Below are 13,195 nucleotides of genomic sequence, written 5' to 3'. Positions count from 1 at the left end.
AAGCTGCTCAGAGCCCTGCCCAACCTGGCCTTCAATTTTGACAGAAATGCCAGGACGAGGCACCTACCACCTCTCTGGGCACCTTGTTCTAGTGTTACGTTACCCTCATCATAAAAAAAGAAAAATCTCTTTTTTATATCTGTCTAAATCTACCCTTTTTTAGTTCAAAGCTATAAGATCACTTGTCCTGTCGCAACAGGCCCTGATAAAAAGTCTATGTCCATATTTCTTATAAGCCCCCTTTAAGTACTGGAAGGTCCGAATAAGGTCTCCTTGGAGCCTTGTCTTCTCCAGGCTGGACAACACCAATTCACCCAGCCCCTCCTCATAGTAGAGACACTCCAGCCCTCTGATCATCTTCATGACCCTCCTTTGGACTGCTTCCAACAGGTCCAGAGGACCCCACAGCTGGATTCAGAATGCCAGGCGTTCTCATGGGAGTGCAGTAGAGGGGCAGAATCACCTCCCTCAACCTGTTCATCAAATTCATCTCTCTGCAGTTTAGAGAGAAGGATGCTGTGGGGTACCATGTCAAATGCTTTACAGAGGTCCAGATAGGTGAGATCTACAGCTCATCCTTCGTGCATTGTTGTCCACTGATGTAGTTACTCCATTGTAGGCCACTAGGTTAGTCAGGCTGGACTCATTCGTGGTAAAGCTGTGCTGGGTGTCCTGAATCACCTCCCTGTCCTTCATGTGCCTTAACACAGCTACAAGATATTTCAAATGCTTCCCATTTAGAAAAAAAAAATAAAAATTGAGAGAATGAACATTTTACTGCTTTCTCCATTGTTTGGATGACAGTCCTGTCACAAAAGCTAAAACACCAGTGTCCTTACATTAGTTCCTCCTGTCTTTCAGCTCATCAAGAGTTTCCTGTCTTTAAATTTTTGAGGACTGTGAACAGTAAACCCAATCTCAATAAATTCTGACTAACCATTTAAACTGAGGTTTTATTTCACTGTATTATGTCAAATGACTAAGGTTCCACATAGGAACAGTGCAGAAAAACAGAATAATTCCTTCCAAGCAAAACAAAATTCAAAAAGACATAGAGATTGGCATAGGAAATATGGTTTTGTTGCTTTGCTATAAATAAAAGATGCCAATCTTCATTCAGGCTTCCTGCTGGACTTTGGGGGAGACACATCTGGTACTGAGCTCATATCAAATATATTTCTTCCAACACACTAGCACAGTCCTGTTCACCATTTAACTGTTAGGATTCATAAATGAGAGAGACTCTGCCTAGAGCAGGACAGAGCACTGCAGAAGTTCGTGCATTATCAACAGCAAAGGCAAATATGTTTTTTCTATTCCTGCTTGCAACAGAAGGAGTGAGGCCAGTGTGGCATGGTGCAAAACAAACAAAATGGACAGAATTATGGCTGAGCATCCCTAACAGCACTAGCAACACATGATACAGATCTTTTCTACATTTGGATTTTTACATTTGAATCTAGTTTTAATTTTTATGTGGTTTATTTTTAAACTTTAAATGTGTGAGTTTTCCCCTATGGTGCATATTCTCTACTTATCAAATTTATGCTCACAATTATTATAAAAATTTTGGCTACTTTATTGAAAATATGTTCAATTTAGGATTAATTGTCAAAAAAAGCTTGTATATTTGCACTTAAAACACTCCTCATACAGGCATAAGCAATACTTGTCTGTGTAATTACTGTGCTTAAGGCTGCATTTGCCCATTTTGCATCTGTGAGTCTCTTTTGTATTGCAAATTTTGGAGAGGAAGATTGGAAATGTTGTGCCTCATTTCTACATTACTCTCATAACTATGGATGAACTGGTCAAATCATGAGCTGCTTCTAAAACTGCTTTGCATTTATATGGCATTTTTTACCTGAAAGTATATTACAGAGGTATTAGATTTTTTACCAATTTTTCTAAGTTGAGAAGCTAATATCAGAAGGCAAATGAGGTGTCCAGTGTCACACAGTCACACAGGGAAGCTGTGTCTTGGCACAGATAATTTCTCACCACTAGCACCTGAGAACTTCTTGTAGTACTGCAACTCAGCTGCATCTCTTCTATTTTTATAATTTGATGTATCCATCTCTAACACTAAACTATTAATGATGTTATTTAACCTGGATACCAGAGAGGCTTAAACAAACTTAACGGACTGTAGGAAGTATCACACTTGTTTTAGATGCCTCCAGTAAAGCTGACCCCCAGTAATTACACAAGTGCTAATTGATATGAATTCTAAATTTGCGTATGTTTGTGTTTTTCCCTTCACTGAATTCATTTAACAAAGTAGATGAGTTCCCTCAGTTGCAGTCTGTGACCAGTGTCAGGCTATTTCCCTGTCCCCTTCTGGATGCAGCAGCATAAGGTGAAGGTCATCTAACTGGGCCATGGATCATTAAGTAATTCCATTACTTTCTGTGTGTCATTCCCAGCTCTACTGGTATTTGTTGCTGAAATATAAAGACATAGTCTCATTAATGTGGTACAATTCATGCAGCAGTGCAGCACATTGTTAAACTTAAAAAAATCAACCCCAAACCTCAAGGAACCAACATCAAAAGATCTACACTGATTAGATGTGGAGCAATGACCAGAATAATGAGTCTATCCCATTATTCTCACCCTAGAAATGAGATAATTCAGGGTTCAGTTATTTCCTGCCTTGTGCATTTACAGTGATGTATCACTATGTGATAGTGATGGAGGAAACTGCCAAATCTGAATTCTTCCTTCACATCACTTTTTGTCAAACGTAGCTGGTAGCTGAACATGCCTGGTGACAGCCATTGCAGTCTCTTGTGAATCACTTTGTCAAACTTTGGCTTGGCTTATAGCAAGATATAAGGGAACGAACTCAAAACTTGGCTCTCTTGTAGAGTGCTTTTCCATGTAGAAGACAATTCTTGCAAAAGACCTTAACATCCTCTTTCTCTCTCTCTCGGGTTTCTCCAGGTTTGCTTTAAATACCCCTTTCATAACCTGAAACCTTTTCAAGAATTCAGATCCTATCTGAGCTACTTCTAAGCTCATAATTCTGGTGTGCTGCACGTTACAGCGGAGGAAGGAGAACAAAAGATGCTCTTTCAAGTGGTGACATAATTTAAGCTAATTGGAGGCTACTTAAAATTTTCTTCCTGTCTTTAAGGGCCATTGACTTACCCTCCTGAGGAATGATGCGAAGAGTTACACTGAGACCTGCATCTTTAATTAGCTTCACAATATCTGCATGAGGCATGTTAATAATAGACTGGCCATTCACAGCTAAGATCCGGTCTCCAACTTTAAGTTTTGCACAGCGATCCGCAGGGCTTCCATCAATTATCCGCCCTATTTTATGGGGTACAGCTAGACAAGAGACAATAGACACAGTTAACATGTGCTGAAACAAGTGGTGATGTTCACAAATGAAAGAAAATGACTTCATTTTAGAAGGAAGTTCTATATGAATTAAAAAGCAGCTTGTGTAAAAGCATATAAGAATATAAATTCTTATGCAATGTAATTTGAAGTAACATAGTGCTATGTTATTTTACTAAAAATTCAGAATCCATATGCATATACATATGTATAGATGGCCTATACATATTAAGTCCAAAATAAGTTTATAATTCACCTATTTTTCAAACCTGGCATGAAACAACCTAATAAGCAGATCAGGAAAACAATAAGGCATGAAAACAGGGAAAGGGTATAAATTTATACAATAAGTAGCAATCATAAATTGTCTCCCACCTCGTAGTTTACAGAATTTCTTTATTTGTATGTTGCAATAGAAGCACCAAAAATATTATTTATTGTATATACAAAAAATTGTTACTGAAAATGCCCAGGGTACGTGACATTTTTCTCCTCCATTCAAATGTGTTTTTGATAAGTAGAAATAATACTGAAGATTTATTGAGATGTGCAGCTAATTAGGTATTAATAATAAATAAATAGAATTTAATTGACAGTTAGCTATGAGTACATAGACATGTACTACATCAAAACATCTCAGCCCTCTCCTCAAAACATTGCAGAATAAAGCTTCTCCTTTTGCTCTTCTTTGTGGTTCTTCACCTTTCTGTTTACTCCATCTATGCTCTTGTTCTATCTCTTCCCTCATTTTCCATTGAAATTTATAAATATTATTTTTTATTTTTGGACCAGTGTTCCTACTCTATTATCTTCTGGTTTTTAGCTAAATGCATATGCGATAGCTGAATATTTTCTCCAGTCTCCCCAAAGAGCATGCTATTATTTTTTTCTCTCAACTACTCATAAATATGCTTATCACAATTAAATGACTATATAGTCTATTAATATCCTAATGGTGTTTGAGTATTCCTCTGCAGTCCTACACTTCAGTCCTGGATAATGGCACAAAGCTGCTCTGCCTCAATATCCACTTTTAAACCGGTGTTTAAAACCAGTGTGTTTCCTTTTTCAAAAGTAATATAATCTTAACATTTAATTACCTACAGAGAACTTGGAAAAATGAAAGAAAAGATGGTTCAAGCACTTTTTGGGAAATATCTAGGCTATCAATGCTCATATAAACCAAAGCTCTAATAGGAGATGTCTTCAGAATACATCGCTGCAGAGGAAATTTCTCAGCACCCTGATAACATTTACTGAAGGTTTTGGTGACTTACACAGGCTACACATCTGATATAAAGTCACAGTAGACATACCTCAAAGTTACTTTTGTTTCTAGTATTGATGTAAGTGGTGTTTACAGTCTTAAAAACTAATTTTTGGAACACTGACATTGTAAGTGAGTACTCTGAAGTGCAAGCCATAATCAAACTGCATGCTTCTTTACCACTATGGTTCAGACATGAATATAAATTAAAACAGAACTTTACTAATACAGACACAACCAATGTACTTCAGAAAGGCATTGTTGCTTCGGAAATAAGCACCTAGTTTATGTCACAATGTCTAAACAGTTTGATCTTTTTAAATATACTAAATATGTATAGCCACACTTTCTACAAAAAATTGTGTTTGTTTTGCCCTTAATGCAGACATATAACTGCTATGCATACATTTCAGTAAGCAAACAAATAAAAGAGTAACTTGACCCTTAAACAGTTTATGTTTACAAAGAGTTTTTTCATCAAATCTGTTATTAAAGCATCACCAAGAATCACTCAAACTAATACTAAAATGTGCATGTTTCTGGCACATGTAATAAAAGACCTGTCTGAAATTGTCATGTCTTTACTATATATTAGTGGAGATCTGAAAATGAGAATGTCTTATGTAAAAAAGTAAGAATTTTTGTAGTAAGAATGAAGAGGAAATATGGTAGAGACAGCACAACTAAAATTTCAATGCTTACCATTTCTAAACCTAAAGATGTTTTTGCTAGCCTAAATATTTAAGCAGAGACATCATTTCAGTAGTAAGGGGTGTGGGAGGATGGGGGGTGGGAAGTCCTATTAATTAGGCAGAAAATTTTTTTGTTGGACTTCTTGTACCTGACAAGTGAATAGAGCAGATGTCTGCATGTTTGAGATGTCTGCTGAAATTGAAGCTGGAGGTGGGAGAGTCTCGTTCAGATCCAAATCCTGAGACAAGGGAAGGGAGGGAGAAAGAGGAGGAACATGGTGCTCTTTTCTTCTTCCCTTTAATCCTAATGGTACTCAGCTTCCTGATAAAGATATCTACTCTAAATATTTTGGTATCCCTGAATTCCCTTCATTCTTTTGTGTTACAAAAAGATCAACAGTAGGTGACCAGAAAAAAACCTTGTATCTGTCAAGGTACCTTTTCTACTCCACTTGGCTATTTGAGGATTTAATGCTCCTCATCTCAGGTTGTATTGGTGCCATACGTTGCCACTTGATCTGACTGCAAAGTAGGATGAAGGAAAATTTTGCAGAAGGAATCTGAATCTCTGTTGGCTTCAAGGTTACACTGTTACGCTCTATAGGGTTTTATGAGCAAATCTAGGGACTTACTAGAGGAGCTCATGACCACAGCAGCAGAAACTGGTTCACGCACATTTCTAGAAAATATGAAGAGATGTTTATCTCCTGGCTCCTTCCCTCCCAGTAATGTTATCCTGAGGAGTTTCTGTTCTTTGCTTCTCTTCCCAGTGGAACTCTGCCTGAGAGCCCTCCTAAGCCACAATAGCCTGGCTGCCATGGTCCCAAATGCTTCCTTGAGAAGGGAGGATTTATTTAGGGCTTTTTTTACAAGCATGAATTCTTCTAAGGGATGCAGATTATCTGATGTGTAGGTTGTTTGCAAAAAACAACCATGTTAAAATATGTTAGAAAACTTTCAATTTTTAGAGAGAGCCTTTGGTGGTGAAATACTTAATTTGAAGGGATAAGAAGGAGCTACTCTCATAGGGGGTTAATTAGGTAAAAGCTAAGGAGTAAAGGTAGAAATTAACTGTGAATTTCCATAATGGAAATTTTTATTGTTTAGAATGCTCACATCTAAAACAAGTGTGGAAGATCTGTAAACTGTCAGTAGGGAGTGGGTTGACTGAAGTGGCAGACAGGTTCTCATGAAAAAAAATGCAAGATGATGCAAGAAAGGAAAAAATAACCCTACCTAAGATTAAGCAGAGATGAGCCCTAAATTAATTATTATCACTCAAGAGACCTTGAAATGTGTGCCTACTTCTCTAAAAACATAAACTCATTAAAACAGTCAATATGACATTAAGAGTTGTAAAAGTGAAACAAACTATTGCTAGCTACTGCTATGCACCGAAAGTCTGAGTATTGCTGATTGTTTCAGTATCCTCATCTCAAAAATCGTACCAATGAACTCACAAATATTCAGAGAAGGGAAGCATGGAAGTCAGAAGCAGAAAACAGCCTCTACTCAAAGGAGTTGCCCATGAGCTCATTGTCTACACCTTGCAAAAGAGAATCTGGGGCAACCTTCCAGAGGGGCAAAAGAATAAGAGGATTCAAATAGGAATTAGATCATTTAATGGGGGTGGACACATTGCTGATTAAATCAGAATACCTTGGCTGTGAAAGATGACACAATGCCTGAGAAAGGTCTTGTCTGCTGTAGAGGTGCTGTCCTCTCTGCTGCTCGTCACAGCAAAGGGACAGCAAGGAGCTGTGTGGCTACTTGGTCTTTCCCAGCAGGAGAGACCAAGGCAGCTCTCTTCTTGGAAAGAAATCTCCCATGTCTGGCATTTAATTAGTGTTTTGTTAACTTACAATCCTTTTTTTTTTCTTAAATTGCATTGTCGGTGTCTTATTTTTATCTGAGCAGAGCATTTAATGATGTAACCTTTTAAAGGAAATCCCAAATTCACCAGACTAGTGATAAATGTTTCCTATCATCCTTAAAAATTTTTACTAAACTATTTATGCCTCTTTTAACATTTCACCACAAGCTGTCCTCCAAACATATGTACATATTGAAGAGTGGCAACATGTGCCTGGATGAGACTTCACAGAGAATCAGATTCACTTATTTCAATACACTGAGTTACCTGAGCAACAGTTAATATTAGCTGCAGGCTATACTGAAAGACTTGGATTTGTGACTTTTTTTTTTAAAGAAACCCATTGATTTTGCTAAAAGTGAATGTAGAAAACAAGTAGCCATTTTGCAGAACAATTCATTTCTTGTTTCTCTCAGACTACACAATGAATGAGACTGCAAGGGAAAAATGACTGTAAACAAGGATTAGGGTTAGGGTTAGGTTCTGTATTAATATATATTTTTAACTGTTGAAAATATGGAAAATTAGTAAGAATGAATTTATATGTATGCAAACCACACAGGACTTTAAAATAGACATAGAGGGTCTTTTCTTCCAGCACTATCAAGTCATGCAAAATGTGATACTCAGGAGTGATATAGTTGGATATCTACCTTAAGATAAAAGAAATCCTTCCAAGACAGAAGGCATAATCCTAGACCCAAAATAATCTAGCAGAGAGTAGCAATGCTGCAGAAACCTTATCTAACAAAAGATCTTACAATGGAATGTAAATTTTCTGCAGTGTATTTTTCAAAACTTCATGACTTGGGGAAGATTTGAATCCTGAGGGCACCAATGTTTCTATGATATTTGAAGTCATTAATCTTCCTCCTAAATCTCGCTCAGGTATTTACAGCATTACAACAGAAACTGACCCAGGGTTGGCATGTAGCAGCTGAGGCTTTCCCAGTTTGTATTTAATCATGCAATGGTCAGCTCTTAGCTCATTAAAGAGAAATTAAATTAAAAAAATAAAAGACAAAATGATTCAAAGGAAATATTTGCATTTAGAAAGTGGATAAGGTCTCCTTTCAGAAATTTACATTTTTATCTATATTAATATTTTTATTTGATAAAAATCACCCACTTTTGCTCTCCATGATTCAATTTAATATCCTTGCCACATCTGCATGTCCTTACCACCAGAACAGAGAACAAATTTTTGTGTCATTATACCTGAGTGTCCATATGCTTGGGTCAGCTGTACCCAAACCCAGAGCAGTTGCTGAATACAGATACTGCTTCTAGCACCATATATCACAGAAACACAAGAGGTTGCTTGAAGGGACCTCTGGAGATAGTTCAACCTCCTGCTAAAGCAGGTTCACTCAGACCAAATTGCACAGGATTGAATCATATGGGTTTCGAGTATCTCCAGAGAAGGAGACTTCACCACCTTTTAGGGGCCTGGTCCATTGCACAGTCACCCTCAGAGGAAAGAAGATTTTCAGAATGGATTTTCTATGTTTCAGTCTGTTCCAAATACCCATTGTTTGGTTCTACTCTCTTGACAACCACCCTTAAGAGGCAGAACAGGCCCAGCTCTCTCAGCCTTTCCCATAAGAGAGATGTTCCTGTCCCTAACCTCCCTCTTAGTGCTTCACTGGGGCCTCCCCATCATTTCATGTCTTCATGGCTGAGGAGCCCAGAACTGGACACAGCACCCCAGATGTGGCCTCGCTAGGGTTGAGTAGAGGGACAGGATCACCTCCCTCAACCTCCTGGCAATGCTCTTCCTAATGCCCCCAGGACACCACTATCTTTCCTGGCCACAAGGACACAGTGCCAGCTCATGGGCAGCTTGTTGTCCAGCAGGACCCCCAGGTCCATCTCCACAGAGCTGCTTTCTACAAGTCAACCCCAGCTTGTGCTGGTGCCTGAGTTTATTTCTCCCTTAATGCAGAATCTTGCATTTGCCTGTTTGAACTTCATTAAGCTCCTTCCCCACAACTCTCCTGACTGCCCAGGTCTGGCCAGCAGAGCTTTCAGTTTTGTAACATCAGCTAACTTGCTGAAGGTACACTCTGTCCTTTCATGCAGATCATTGATGAATAAGTTCAACAAGACTGATATATCTCTCAGCCTCTTGCTTTTTTAATATGAAAATAATTTCTCCTCATTTGAAAGACCCACAAGCTAAAAAGAGTGGATTCTAATAAAACATTACCATATATAAGGCTTTTCTGATTTACACCAGTATTTTTTTTACATCTATTCAGTCCTTCTAGATACAAATGTTGAGACTATGTTTTTTAGACAGCAAGTTTCCAGATTTCCCCTCTATATAGTACCTAAATATCAAAAAGTATCAGTTAAGGGAAAAAAATCTAACCTCTGCTTTATCTATTAAAACCCTCTGGCAGATAAATTCTTGCACTGTTTTCTAATGTTAACAGATATAGACAGTAAGCCAAGTAAATGAGCCTCCCTGAGCCAGCTGTCCTTTTCAATGTTACACAGTGATCAAATGAATATTTATGATATTTTCAATTCTCTAAACATGAACGAGTTTTCATTCAACTGGCAGGCTCCAGCATATCAGATTTTAATTGGAAGAATATATGAAATATAAACACCTGTAATTTCATGGCTATGGAAAAATCTAAATTTTGGAAAACTTGAATATGGTGGACTTTCCATCAGGGCTAAAAAATATTTTCCTGATATTGATAGGATATTTTATGTGACACTTATTTGGAAAATGGAAATCTGTGGCATGCTGCATACTTGCATGTGAAAATAATCCCTTTTCTTTATAAGATTAATGAATCCAGGAATGGAAACATCCCATTTTGTGCTGACATGGAGCATATTTGCTTGCATAGCACAGGCATAAGAAGCTAAGTGGGAAGGAGTCCATATGCCTTAAAAAGCTGAAGATCTAAGAAAAAAATAATGGAATTATAGATTTTAATTCATGCTTCTAATGAAAGCAAAGTGGGTCCTGTGGAATTAGAAAAACCTTGGTTGACTTGATAGGTTTGTGCTAATAAAACTCAGTGTTTGTTATTTGAAAGTACATAAGCAACACCTGTAGGTCCAAATGATGTATTCAGAAATACGCTGGAGGACAGAAATAATCTAGAGAGGGGAGTAATGCAGTTAAGATCCTCCATTATTTATCTCCAAAAAATATCAAATAGACAATTGAATATTTCATGCCTGCAAACTCCAGCAAGGTATTTTGATGATATTAAAACCCTCTTTGACCTCCTAAGGTTATTTCACTATGATAATTGCTTATGTTGATTTGAGAAATTAAATCACATAGAAATTTCTTTCAGCTGCAAGCTTTACTATCTCTTAAACATACTTAGAAAGTATGATTTTGTAGCTGAAGAGGCAGAACAGCTCAAACCTGAGCATCACAGCTGCATAGAAATGAGAATCCAGATTCCTTGCCCACAGATTGCAAATATCTTGCATGGGGGATGCACACTGTAGGTGGGTTTTCACTGTTATGCTCCAAAAATATCCTAGGAGGGGTAGACAGACATCCTAGTTTCCAAAGCTCTGTATCCTTTAGAATTTGAATATTGGTCACATAAAATAATGTCCCTAACCACCATCTTACCCAGGAAAAGCATAGGTGAAACTGCTGCACAAACAACTCAGATCACACAGTTATCACTGATTGATAAACTGGTTTTTATCTTTAAACCATAAGGAGTTTAAAGAAACTCTGGGCTGAATGGGACTTATTCAGAATGCTGTTTTCTGCAGTCAGCAGAGGCTTATCTTGGATTTATGTTTCTTAGTAAGACTACATGTTTTGAGAAATGAAAGAAACTTCTTTCATTAGACTCTGTTTTATCATGTTTTCAAAATCCAGCAAGCACTGGCACATGCAGTGTAGGGGCAAATTAAATCAACAACTCCTCTTTTGTGAACCAGGAGGAAGATCATAACAAGTATGCAGAATCTTTAATTTTTGGAAAATTTTTTATTGATTAAGCGTGTATTTTCAGGTTGTTCTGTATTTTCAGGTTGTTTACACTTTATAACTGTGCTAATTGACAGTACCTGATACAGTAAAATTCCTGGAAATATTGCAATTTTCCAACTTAATTGGACGTTGTGAGTTAACAAGGTCCATTTACAACTTATGCCTTCTTTCTAAAAAAATTATGATGTAAAAAGAGATTTACAGAGGATCACTTATTTTAGTACTTATTTTAGATGAAGCTGCATGCCAAACACAAAAAGGAAAAATATCAGGAAGATATGAAGTAGGCAGAGACAAGTTTACTCCATAAAACTCAGACAGAAATCCCATTCTGGTCACCTCCTGAAGTCTGTAAGTGCTTTTCCATAGGGCGCAGATATTGAAATTATCTTGTTACCCTAAAAATACTTCCCTAAATGTAATGCAAAGTGTAGATTAATTTGTTAAATTTAAATATTTTAGCTGTAATTTCTCATGTGTGGAGAAGGGATGAGAGCCACATTCCCCTTTAATGTTGGAACAGGATCTGGGGGAAGGCACAATAGTATATTTTAGAGGCAGTGGAAGTTAATCCTTTCGTTAGAAACAGGTCAGGAGCCTGGACAGGTGTATTTTCTTTTCTTAATCTCTTAGCACTCCAAGATCCTCTGCGTGCTGCACTAGGCAAAATGACTTGCTCCTGGATATACCACTCAAGCACAGCTCTTTATTTATCCTCTTTATCTCCCTTTACTGATACAGTTTTGAAGCATGGCTGACCTTTTCTCTGCCCCTGCTTTGCCCTGTAAAATCTCTTCATTCAATCCTTGTCATTCGTTTTCCACTCCTGATCTCTCCACATCAGAACTGTAGTTCAGTTCAAGATAATCCCCTGTGCTGGATTAGAGAACATCCCAAGCAATGCTTTGACAAAGGGGAAACAAAATTTCTACCATTATAGACACAGGAAAATAAGTTTGCCACAAGAATTGGATGTTTAAGCAAGTACCAGTAAGGAAAAATGACATTCATATCTAAAGGTTGGCTCCAAAGTACTTAATGTTAATTTATCAAACTGACAGATATGACAGTGCTGCCCATCACAAAATGTGAAAAAATAGTGTGTTTCCTAATTATGGCTGTAGTCTGCCCTCACTCTATGTCTATCAATAGTATAAAACCAGCATTTAATATTTTGAAAATTTCTATACGGCAAAGGCAGGCCAATAAACCAACTGTAACAACAAACCAGCTGACCAGGACCCGAAACCTCTTGGAAAAAGAGTTTCATCTCTAGTTCTGGGAGCTCCTGAGCCTTTCATGGCTCAGTCTCAGGTCAGAAGGGGCATGAAGCACTAAGAGGCTGTGTGAGAGCAGTACAGCCCACACCCCACCAGAGGGTGGAAAAGGGATTTGAGACTCAGCTGGAGCACTGCCCTGTAACTTCATGGGATGGTCCTACAGCTGCACAGGCAGAGCAAACTCTCCTGGCAAACAGAAGGTCAGCTTTGTGCAACCCCTTCAGCTTCAGGCCAACTGCAAAGCAGCAAACTAATGAACCTGCATCTCTGTAGCCAGGAGCAACCTTGCTGGAATGACTGCTTCAATTTTAGCAGTACTTGAAGCACATGCACCTAGTGACACAAAGTGCTTGCTCCTGAACTCCACAAGAGTAATCTGTTGGACTGTAAAATACAGTTTGTAAATGTGATTTTAACAACAAGGAAAATACTTTCAGTGCATAATTAATTGCCTTTCTGAGTAAAAGTGGTGATGATATGTATTCTTCCAAGACCTCAAGTCTTGTTTTTGCAAGAAAGTAAAGGAGGCAATAGAGTTACTAAAATAAACATTCTTAAATCAAAGGAATGCTTCTTCACTTTACCCTGAGGATGCTCCCAGTGAGAGAACTTCCTGGGTGCTGCTCCTTCTAAAAATGTCTGGCACTACACAATGCTCCCTTTTTTGACTTATTTTGACCATTTTGAATTTTTCAGAATTGCTTTGCAATTACAACATTAACATTACTCTGTGCATGCATGCCT

At 37.8% G+C, this 13,195-nt stretch overlaps 1 protein-coding gene across 13 annotated transcripts in view; it reads right to left on the bottom strand.

Moving 5' to 3' along the window:
- The window catches only part of MAGI2 (membrane associated guanylate kinase, WW and PDZ domain containing 2), a 694,323-nt gene that overhangs the window by 45,070 nt on the left and 636,058 nt on the right, over positions 1–13,195 (bottom strand). For all 13 annotated transcript variants that reach the window (XM_072919262.1, XM_012568848.5, XM_030263732.4 and 10 more), the window contains one exon: positions 3,154–3,339. In XM_072919262.1, coding sequence (XP_072775363.1) covers positions 3,154–3,339 — 186 coding nt within the window. The remainder of the gene's footprint in view (positions 1–3,153; positions 3,340–13,195) is intronic.

This window comes from Taeniopygia guttata, chromosome 1A, assembly GCF_048771995.1.
Source record: "Taeniopygia guttata chromosome 1A, bTaeGut7.mat, whole genome shotgun sequence".
NCBI classification, from domain to species: Eukaryota; Metazoa; Chordata; class Aves; order Passeriformes; family Estrildidae; genus Taeniopygia; species Taeniopygia guttata.
Note: the sequence above shows the minus strand (reverse complement) of the source record. Positions and strands in the feature narration are given on the sequence as shown.